Genomic DNA, 11,865 nt, shown 5'->3' on the forward strand with positions numbered 1-11,865 from the left:
CCCTAAGTCACCTCTCCTCTAAGCCTTTCCTCCCTCAAAAATTTAGTACAACCCCCTACTCAGTTACTAAGGTCAAAAAAGCAGAAATCGTCCTTGATTTCTCACTTTCTCTTATATTTCACATCCAATTTATCATTAATTCCAGTCGATTTTACTTCTAAAATATATTTTTACTTGACCACTTCCTACCAGCATAGCATAGTAGAACCATACAATTGGAGTTCAAATTCTGACTCTCATTCTTACTGATTATGTGCCCTGGACAAGTTATGCAAACTTTCTGGAGCTCAATTTCTTTGTCATTAAAATGAGTTTGATAACAATCACATCTATCTCATCCCACAGGGTTGTTAGGAAGATTAAAATAGTGTGTGTTTGTGTGTGTGTGTGTGTGTGTGTGTGTGTGTAAATAAATAAATTGGAAAAGTGCTTAGTGCATATCAAGCCGTATATAAGGGCTTGCCAACACATTCATCATTATTCCTCACCAGTCCAATGATATTATTATATGGTTTTATTAGTATTCTCTATTATTCCTAGGTACCCACCCTAGACCAAAACACTGATACCTTTCATCTAGAATCTAAACAACCTCATATCTATCTGGTCATCCTACCTCTACTTCTGTTTTGCTATTAGCCCATAAAGCAGCAAGAATTGTTTTTCTAAAGCACAAGTCAGATCATGTTACTTGCCTAGTTAAAAATCTCTAAGGATTCCCTTCACATTTATAATTATATCCAAAGTATTTACCAAGACTGTGGCCTGTAGGGCTTCACAGGGTCTGTCCCCTGTCTACCTCTCTCAACTCATTTTCTTCTAGTTTCTTAATCTTATACCTCTGTTGCAAGACAAAATTCTTACTTCTGTTTCTCTAACTTGCCAAGCTTTCTACCATCTCTGGGCTTCCACATGTGCAGTTTCTTCTTGTTCTTCTTTCAGATCTGCACTCAACTATCTCCTTTATCTTATTTATTTTGTATCTAAATGGCCCAGATGCCATTGTAAGTAAATACCTGTCCCATTTCCATTCCCACTCTCTATTACTATATCACCTAATTTTTCTTATTCAGAGGCACTTATTTGTTTATTTATTTGTTTCTTTGCTTCTTTATTATTTTATTTAAATATGTTCTTTTTTGTTTCTGTTCACTGAGGTTGGGGAACCATGAAAATTGATCTAGTCCTGCTGTCTAGAACAGCATTTAGCCTATAAAAGATATCCAATAAATATCTATTAACTGCAGTCTCAACATATAACTGTAATGCGTAGCCAGGTTTGATAATTACTATTCTAATCTATCCCATTTTAGACAGGAATCACTGATTAACAAAAATGATCATGCTTAGCACTTTAATTGTCATACTTTCATGGCAAGATATAACTGAGTAGAAAAAGCTCTTGCTCGCTTTTTACATATTTAATTGCCATATTTTTCTGCACAAAAAAGTTTTTACTATAAGACACCAAGTTCTTCTGATCTTGAGGCTATAGCTAAGGCATCGGCATTTATGTGGAGGCTAGAACTCCCTGGTGGTCTCAGGCCTGTTCTCCCCTTGGCTAGAGCCTAGGAATCAGAGATACTGTGAGAGTTAAGGGTGAGCTAAGTGGATATCATCTTCATTTTTAGTCAGGTAGGAAGTTGGTCAATAAGTGGGGAGAAAGTGCCGATAGGGATGTAGGGAGGAAGGCGCAGAAACAAGCAAATCATGTGCTTCAAGGCATGTGCCATGAACAAAACTGGGGCCTGAGACAAAATCTAGGAGTAGAGAACAGGAAACACACAGGTCAAGTCAATGAATCATGGAGGGTGAGCCTGGGAAGATTCCTTGAATCAGTGGTATGGGATGAGGTAGAGAGAGGAGGAGTCCTTTGATAGAAGGAGGCTGTGACATGTAGAAAATGATGATCTTTATTCTGAGTAAGCAGTCTCTGAAATAGCAACCTTTAAAATCTAAACTTAAAAAACATAGAAAACACCACACCTAAATGTTGGGACTTAATGGCACTTAGAGAGATCATCTATTGCATACAACTAATGCTGGATGCAAGAATTGTTGACTAAAGTATAAAGACCTCTGTAAAAGAAAAAAAAAAATACTGTTTTTCTTTTACTCAGTAAGGGTTTAAGAAACATTCACCACCAAAGATATTTCTAAAATACCTCTTGGCTTGATTAAATAAAATATCCTTCACAAAGTTGTCTCAGTAACAAGTAGGTGAACTAAGAGCAATTTTCATTGTAATCATAAATAAAACTAACAATTCAGTACATGGTTCTAGGGAAGTAAGATATTGTAATATCCACTCATTCTTATTGTTAAATCCAGTTAATTTAACCTCTAGACAAAGCTATCAATTTCCTCAAACTCTTAGAAACCTCAGTGTCCCTTGAGAAAGCCTTCCCACGTTTGACAGTGATTCTCTTAAAATAACAAGAGTATGAGAACCTTTTGGGAGAAAGGGATGACTTCTGGCCATTTTCCCAAAAGGGGAGCTGCAAGAGGCTCCCTAAGTTGACCTCTCTTCTGCTCGTTCGTGACACCATTTGCTTAACCTCCCAATCTTTAGTCACTCTAGTGTGCAGTAGCTGAATTTTTTTCATTCATAGTTCTTATGTTGATCACTGTATCCAGATAAACAGGAAAAAATTATTTAAGGGAAGGCAGGAGCCTTGGAGTAAGTGCTAGAGGAGACCATGGTACAAATATTAACTCATTTAATCCTCATTACTTCCCTGTTTGGTAAATTACCATTATTATCCCCATTTTTGCAGCTGAAGAAACAGAGACACGTAGAGCTTAATTAACTCACCCAAGGTTTCAACTTAGAAAGTAATAGAACTGGGATTTAAACCAAACCCTGGGGATCTGGCTTCAAAGTCCATAATCTTAACAACTTTGTTTTACTATAGTTCAGGAAATTAGAATAAAAGGGCATGCTCACTATAGACCATGTGGTGGATTCCTCCAGGAGTAGAGGAATCGGGCAGAGAAAATAAGTCATTGCTGGGTCTTGTTTCTTCACATTACTGAAGTTTTCAGGATTCTGTAGACTCTATAGGAGGACTATATTTTTCAAGGTTCTGAAGGCCCCTTGTACCTAGTTTAAGAAGAGATGGACTACCCATAGTCCTTGCTTGAAAGTAATTACTTCTCAGTTTTATATGCTAACAGAAAACTTAAAGAAGATAAGCCAACTCATAGAAAAAGGCATCTTTGCTGAATCGTTCAGCATGTGAACTCTCAATTAAGAACCAATAACTGGAATGCTCTTCAAAAACTGCTACAAACATTCAGGAATTAACACTTGGACTGATGTCAAATGCCATTAAGTAATAGACCAGTGGTTTCAAACTGTGTTTTGAAGAACTGTCGTGGTTCAAAAACCTCCCTCAAGCACTGAGTTAAGCTTCACCTCTACTTTAATGTTTTACACATTGAACTTCTACACAGATTTTTTTTTGAAATAATGATTCTCATCCTTAAAATTTAATCTTTTTATAATCATTATTACATAGTATTGAATATTTTATTAATTCACTGATTCATTCATTACATTAGGTATTGGGAAAACAAAGTAAAATATCAAATAGCCCTTTCCTTCAAGGGGCTTGCAATTTTATGGGAACTGGTCCAGTTTGAGGGCTCAACTGAATTTAAAATGAGTTATTGTCCTACGTACTCTTTTTAAGACAATGCAATTATAGTCACTAGGTCAAGATTCTTTGAGCATTACAAGTGATGAGCAAAAGCTTGTCATAAACAAAGTAATCAAAATGGGAGAGACTAGATGCTATTAGTCTGCAGGAACTGAGAGAACTGAGAAAGGAGGATTTATACTTACTCAAAGCCAATGCTAATGAAAGAAGCAGAGCACTGTTCTTTTTCTTTAAATGTGTAAAAATTGTTTCATTTCTTACCTCTAGAGCTTTCAATCTTTCTAACAGCAATTTGGTCTTTTCTTTCCCCTCATCTGCACTGCTGCTTTCGCTTCTTGAATCTTCATCTACTACCATGTGAAGATCTTCCAAAGTTTCCTTGTGTTTTCTCTCATCCTCTGACAGTTTTTCCTGAAGCAAGAAAGAATTATTGTTTTCAATAATCTCCACTGAAAAACAAGCAAGAGTTTATGGCTGAAAAGTTTGGAATCTCCCTATTGCTTTTGCATTCTTTCCAGGGCTGAGGTAGAGAATTTCCTAAAACAAATTCTGAGTGGTGCTTATATTAGTAAACACAGTAGATATTTTAAAATAAATCCTAGCAGGACAAAGCCATTGGGTCACCATCTTCAAATGCACACATCCTCTGTCAGTTGGAGAAGTGACCTAGCCAACAAAGCCTTTGATGGCATCACGCGGTTAATCTATTTTTATCAGCACCATGGAATTCAGCTGTGCTCTAAATGGGGGAAAAATGAATCAACCTTCATACCTTGATTAGCAAACAGTTTAGCTCCTCACAAACGGATCATTAAAATCACTGGACTTAAAGTCATTTAATTAATTTAAGGAAAATATTTAAGAAATATTGAAATGATAGTAAATTCGATATAAATTCTTAGAATTCAGAATTCTAAGCTAAAACCAATTAGTTCTTCTGGCTCAGTAATGACACAGCTCTTAAGGACCTCTCAGTCCCTTTTCTAATACCACAAAATTTGTAGTATAGCCTTGAGGCAGACATACAACATTATCTTGTCCTGCCTCCTTGTTGGAAGCACCTCACTCAACCTTGTCTCTGGCAGCTCTTTTAGAAGTTGAGAAGTGTTCATTTGAGCTTCATGACTGGCTCTTGTTTTCAAGAGAAAAATAAAAAAAGAAATGTCAAGAGATTATCATAGGAAGAAAATCTCATCCATTTTGTGCATGTAGCAAGACCCTTGTGCTACAGAACCAGGTGACATTGCTCCGTCACCCTATTTAATTCTAACTACAACGCTGCAAAAATCAGTGCCTTCTCGCACGTAGGAACACCAGACAGCACTTCATCACTATGTTTGGAGGCCATTTTAAACAGTAAACAAAAAGCATAAAACGTGAAAAATGGGGCACTAAATACAGCACAAAAAAGACTTTTTTTTTTTTTACCGTATGACAGCTGAAATAAGAAAGCAGAGTGTTGCCTTGTTTGACTTCAGCTGAGAACGTGAGTGCCAGGTGACAAAATTTTCACCACTCTGCGAATGTCCAAGAATGACCATGAAAGCACTGCAAGTGATGATCTGGGGGACTGAAAATAAATTTAGGGAGTAGGCAAATTCACAAATACAGAATCTATAAATAATGAGGATCAGCTCGACTGTGCGCGTGTGCACACACACACACACACACACACACACAAAGGCACACATATCTAAAGTGTCAAGGCACAGTGCCTAAATATCATTATATGAAACAACTGGAAATAATTCAAGATAATATAGATTATATATGAGTATTTAGATTCTATAAAACACAAGAGTTATTTTACATAACTTGAAGAAAGGGTGGTCAATGAGGACTGTGAGGTGTGATTTCATGGAAATGGAACATGACTTATGCTTTGACAGTGTGATGACAACTTAAATAGTTAGAGAGGCATAGAGTGGGATTTTTGGTCAAAGAGTTAACTGAAACAAAGGTTCCCAGTCAGGAATAAGTTTTTTCTTTTTTGGTTTATGAAGAAACCAATTAGTATAGCACACACACAATTTTGTTTTGAAAGAGTGGTTGAAGAGTAGGATTGGAGAGTAAAAGAGAGAAGTATTCCTGGATATAAGAAAGAAAAATTCAGACGTAAGTCATTCATTCATTTATTCATCCTGCAAATGTTTAGTGAGCTCCAACTATTGGCCATTCACTCTTCTAGATGCTGGAGATATGGTAAAGCTCAACGAAGATACTTTCAAATGATGGGAAACATAGCAAACTCCAAATTAAATCAGTAAATTATATAATTATAGGTAGTGCTAAATGCTATGAAAAAAATCAAACATTATAATGTGACGGATGGTGGTATGTTAGGGACAATATTCAATATGGTGACTTGAGTATAAGGCTGTCTGAGGCGGTGGCCATTTAAGCTGAGACCAACTGTTGAGAAAGAAGCAGTCATGCAATGGCCTGAGAGAAAGGCGTTCCAAAGAGAAGGACAGTAAAGCAAACTCTCAGTGGTTAGGCTAAGCTTGTCTTGTGGGACAGCTGAGAAGAGTACATGCGATGGGCTTATAGTGACTAAAGAGTACAAACAGTAGCAAATGTGATCAGCAAGAGAGCTGGACCATGGAGGCTCTTGAAAGGCATAGGAATGGGTTTGGATTTTATTCTGAGCGCAGAAAAGAGGAATTGGAGGCTAAGCAGGGGAGTGATAGGTTCTGATTAAAATTTTAGGAACATCGTGACTGCCGCAATGGGGAATGAGCTGTGGTGGTAAGGAGCTGGGAGACCAGCTGAGAGACCTTTACACAGGAAGGGATAAAAATTAGGAATACTTGAAAGTTTCAGATAAGGACTTACCAAAAGCAGTTCTCATACTGGATTGGTAGGTCAGAAACTCTGTATTCAAAGCTCTGCTTTTACGCTTTTGCGCCTTGCTGGGCAAATCGCCAGACCTTTTTTAGCCCTCAGTTTCACCTTGATGTAAAATGAAAGAGTTGGACTAAATGTCCCACCTAATGCTAAATTTCTAAGAATTCAATTACTCAAGACACAATTTTCAGGAAGGAAATTTTGTCGATATGTTCAATGGTAACAGAGATGACAAAAGAACAGAAAAGGGACCTCTCTATTTTGTAATAAGAAGGTTGTTAGTGGGGACCTGAGAGCTGTTTGACTAAAGTGCGACGATGCCACCCAAATTGTCAGTGGTTAAGCAAAAAATGAAGAGAGAAAATAGAGGCAATTTTCTTAGATGCTTATTTGGGCGCTTGACAGGGCACGGAAGGAAATTTAAAGAACCGTGGCTGAAGGGCATTGCACAGACAAGTGGAAACCTTTTTCAAGATAGAGCAAACCAAGTTGTTTGAAGAACTAAAGAGAAGAGGGAGCAATGGAGATGGCAGCAAAAGTGGGAATGTAGGAAGTAGAGATCTCCAAAATGGTGAAGGCAGAAGATGAAGGGCATTGGTGTGAAAAGTCAAGGTTTTTCGAATGTGGTTCTCTGCAAAATATCATTCTGCAGCCTAATTTCCCAGTTAGTATTTCTAAATCATTAGTTAGTGCCTAGCTTGGGTTCTTACAGAATAGGATTTGAGTGCATGTAATTCATTTGAGAAATGCAGGCAACACCAGTAAGGACGTGAGTCAGGAAAAGGAGGGGGCCATTAAAGGGATATATTACTAGGTAACTGAAGCTAAATCCATAGGAAACTCAGGGAAATGAAGTAAACATAGGCCCCAGAATTATCCCACCCCAGGAGTGAAGGAGTTGGGGTATCTACACATCAACTTCTGGAAATCAATGGTGGAGGGAACCCCTGGGTATCATTCTCCTGGCATCTACAGCCTGCCACAGGCAGTGAGGCGCTGCATGCCTCTCACATAAAAGTACCCTCTGACACAGACAAAGATAGCTGGAAGTAACAGGAGCACTCTGGATAGTTCTGGCGTAAGAGCGGGGCACTGCCGATGTCCACTGCAGGTAGGGAGCAGGTATGTGACTACTCTGATGTGATATCACCCAGGAAAGAAAACCATATCTGTATGTAGCTCAGACTACTCACTGACCTAAAAGCACACTTCCTGGAGTTTTATATTCTAAAATATCCTAAAATAAATCCAGAGGGTAGAGTTATCTGTCCTGTCCTTTTCTTTGCTCTTGTCTCTTCATCACTTACAATGACAGTGTTAGAGTATAATATAATAACAAGAAAGAGGGAAGATGGAAAGGATATATTTTAAGTAGATGAACAAAAGGGAAAAATAAGAGAGAAAGTGGTAGAAGAGAGAAAGGTCCAAGAGAATGGGCAGGAGATATGGCTGTGCCCCACTGACAGATCACTGTTGATTTCAGAAATGACAGCTGTTGAACTTATAAAAGCATGACGATATTTTTAAAAAATCAAGTATATGCATTCTATTCATACATAAGTAACCTAAGTTGTTTTTTTAATCAGAAATTTCAATTCCTTTGTTAATTAATCACCTGTGATAGACATGGTAAAAAGAGAGAAAGACAAAGATCAGAAACATTTGGTTTTAAATAAAATATATTCTCCTTATGAACCTCCAAGAGAGAAAAAAGAAAAATAAGCCAAGTCCGCTCCTGAAAATGCTGAACAATGAAGAGAATGAATGGATACCAAAGGTGACCTTTTCTCAGGTTTCAGTTCTTCATGGACTTTCATCAGCAGTGAATTCTACAAAATTGAGGCAACCATAAAAATGAATTCCACTCCCCACATATTTCATATAGGGTTGAGACCATGAGCTTGTTTACCTCAACAAATACCAGCTGGTATGCAGGAAGCTCAAGATTTAAGAGCTCAGTTAGCATCTAAAGGTTTAAATCAATTTTTGCCTTGTTGGAATATAAAGCAATCCTTAGAGCTATAAGTTTCTCTAAGTGATAACCAGAATAATGATTCATTTTGTGGGGAACCCTCAATTTTTTGTTCTCAAACAGTCAGCATCATGAGGCCTATGTAAAATAATATCAAACAATAGAGAGCTCTGTGATGCATCTGTTCAACTCAGACAGACGACAGTCCAGGGAGCTCAGTCAGTTCAAAAAGCAGGAAGCAGAACTCTTCACCAATGGCCAGCAATCGTTCTGTCAAAAACATTACGGAGGGAAATGATCCAAATGTGCTTCCCCAAAATGTGTCTTATTCATCTTTTGGTCACCAACTTCCCCCAGCCCAGCACACGATGGGAAGGTTTCATGAGGTCGTCTTATGTTATAATTAATTAATCCATCATCCAACAAATATTTACTGAGCCGCTGTTATGTGCCAGGAACTATGGAAGATGCTGGGGTTACAAAGTTGAATAAAGACACACGTGGGCCCTGTTCTCATAAAGCTCAGAGTCTTATGGAAGGAGACAGTTAATTATCAAACTGTCACAAGCAAATATGAAATAGCACTGCAATATGGTCTGGGAGAAGAAGAGTTTCCAGGAGCTTCGAGAATCAATAACAGAGGGACACAAAAGAGAGGCCAGGAAAGAAAATGTCCACAGTTAACACCATAGGAGTTAACCAGGAAATGACTGTGAGGTGGAAGGAAGGGCGGGCGATTTAAAAAGTCTGAAAGGAGGTTTGTGTAGTTGGGGAGTGAAATGAGACTGGATGGGCTGATGAGGCCAGGTCACAAGTCAAGGAATTTTGCCTTTACCCTAAGGGAAACGGGAAGCCATTGACTGGTTTGTGTGTGTGTGTGTGTGTGTGTGTGTGTGTGTGTGTGTGTGTGTAGGGGGGCATGACATCATAGGATCTGGGCTCTGAAACAGCTCTCTGGTACAGTGTGGAGGATGGATTGAAGGGAGGTTAATAAAGACATGAGAAAAATAAGATGCTACTGCAATTATCTAAGCAGGAGTGGTTGAACTATGATTAAGATTACAAGCTCACAAATGGGACCTCATAGTTTGTAAATCATCTTGTAATTTTGATTCTTTAGCATGCGGTTCTTCCAACAATGACAAATAACTAACATTTCCTTGGGTCCTTGTTCAGAGAGTGGGCCAACAGCCACTGGCATCAGCATTAGTGGGAGTGAGGACAGAAGTGTTACTTGTTTAAAATTCAGATGCCTTGGCCAAATCTGGCTCTAGTGAATCACCATTTCTAAGAGTGGGGCCAGGAATCTTTAATTTTAGGGAACACCCCAGTAACTCTAATCCATATCGAAGTTTAAGATCCTCTGGACAAAGATGCTCCACCATAGAACATGAATCATTTTCACTTTAGGTAAGTTTTCGAGGTTACTTATTTGCTTTAATTTTTTATAATTAATAAGTATATAAACAGATAATTAATTATTCAAATCAATACTCACTGAAGAGTAAAGGGCAGTGGCGATTAATAGTATACTTGGACTATAATTGTAAGCCAAGCAAGCTGGGACATATTCATCCATAGCTTGTTAAATACTGCTTCTGTAATAGATGTCAGATGTTGACATATATAAAAGAAACTATTCAATATTAGTGTGATGAGAAACCCTTGGAAAATTTCTGCGTTCTGAGATTGTACTTTTTCATGCAAGCAGATGGCATTAACAGTTTGTAACTACTTTCAATGGCTTCTCTTGCAAGGGGTACTAAAGATAGGTTCTATCTGTGTAAATGGAAGGAAAACAATTCTACTTTGAAAGCCTTCTTAATTTAAAAATAATGCTTTCTAGCTTCTTGTTTTTATAAAAAAAAATAAGTACAAATCTGTCCATCAGTTCCTAAATGAGGTAGGAAGTGGCTGTTGTTTGTTACAATGGTCTCATAATTTCCATAGTAAGAAAAGCAATAAAAGAAATTTAAATATTCTTGTCCCATTGTCCCTGCCCCATGCTCAGCCCCATTGGATAGGTGTGATTTCCTGGTTGTATGTACAAAGGCTCATTTTCAACGCAGCAGCCCTGCTGTTTTCCACCCTATCACTCAGGGAATAACACCAAGTCTGAGCCCAAGACTGTGAGGATAATTGAAGAACTCCAATTAGAGCAGAGAGGAAAGACAGTTTGTGTCACATTTGGACATTTCTTGGCATTTCATTTGACAGGATAAAGGGAGAGTTAATGTTATCTGTTTCTTGAGGTCTATCAAGTTCCATCTCACTGTGATCTATTCTTATCCAGGGTGAAAACACAGACCCATTTTTATCGAGTTTTAGAACAAGTAGAAGTAAGAAATCTACATTCCATTTCTAGCTCTGCCACTAACCAGTTGTGTGAGTTTCGTCAAATCACATAGCTTCTCTGTCCCTTAATTTCTTCATTTGTAAATAAAATGCACAGGAAGACACTAATTCAAATTTGTACAATTTGATCATCTGTAAAAACTCAATTTTGACGGGTAAGTATTTAAAACACTGCTGAAGTTTGGGAGTGTTAATCCAGAATGCCGCAAATTTTAAATCTGCCTGCCTAGAAGAAGCCTTGTCTAATAAAATCGTTCTTTCTTCCTTTCTTCCTTTCTTCCTCTCTTCCTCTTTCTCTCCCTCTTCCTTCCAATCCCCTGACCCCATCTCTCTCTTATATGAAACACCTTTCCTCTTTTTGCTGTGTATTTTTCTTGGCCCCAACACAGAAGTCATCTAATCTAACTTTTGCATTTAGCACATTTCACTTCCTGCCTGTTAGAAATGAGAGGCCTTGTGAGCCACACTGAGTGAAAGTTTAGTGAGACACCCGAACACCCACAGGAAAACATGCCCAACCTGAGTCCTCTCTGAGGGCATCTGCTTATGGGAGAAAGAGTTCCAAGTATCTCCTGGTTGTAAGGCTTTAGAAATATAAAGAAAGTTTACTCATCTCTCTATTTTTATGATTTTTGATTCTGATGGAAGATACAAAACCTACATAGAAATACTGCGAGTATGCTGATGATAATAATACTTATGCTCTGTTCCAGCTTGTTCATTGTTTTTCTAATGGGAATTGCCCTTATCTCTGAACACTGCTAAAAAAACAAACAAACAAACAAAATAAACAAAAAATCCTCAAGTACATGTAGTTTTCTAACTCAAAGATGGCAAAATGAAATCATAGCAATATGAACAGACATCTCGCTTTAGAAAGCTAGTCAGTCTTAGAAGTTATAACAGAATTTTCATTTTGAACATCCATCCATGTGCAAATCTACCTACTAATTCATAGTAAAAATATAAAAAGCTATAATTTAGGAATGATCACATAAGGCATAGATTGGGGTGGTGGTTAGCATGAAA

The 11,865-nt window shown here is 37.8% G+C and overlaps 1 protein-coding gene across 1 annotated transcript in view; it reads right to left on the minus strand.

Annotated features, from left to right (window-relative positions):
• NCKAP5 (NCK associated protein 5) overlaps positions 1-11,865 on the minus strand; it is a 570,133-nt gene that overhangs the window by 281,329 nt on the left and 276,939 nt on the right. Inside the window, exon 6 of the mRNA XM_025039578.1 lies at positions 3,924-4,073. Coding sequence (XP_024895346.1) covers positions 3,924-4,073 — 150 coding nt within the window. The remainder of the gene's footprint in view (positions 1-3,923; positions 4,074-11,865) is intronic.

This window comes from Pteropus alecto, unplaced genomic scaffold (assembly GCF_000325575.1).
Source record: "Pteropus alecto unplaced genomic scaffold, ASM32557v1 scaffold3, whole genome shotgun sequence".
In the NCBI taxonomy this organism is placed as follows: domain Eukaryota; kingdom Metazoa; phylum Chordata; class Mammalia; order Chiroptera; family Pteropodidae; genus Pteropus; species Pteropus alecto.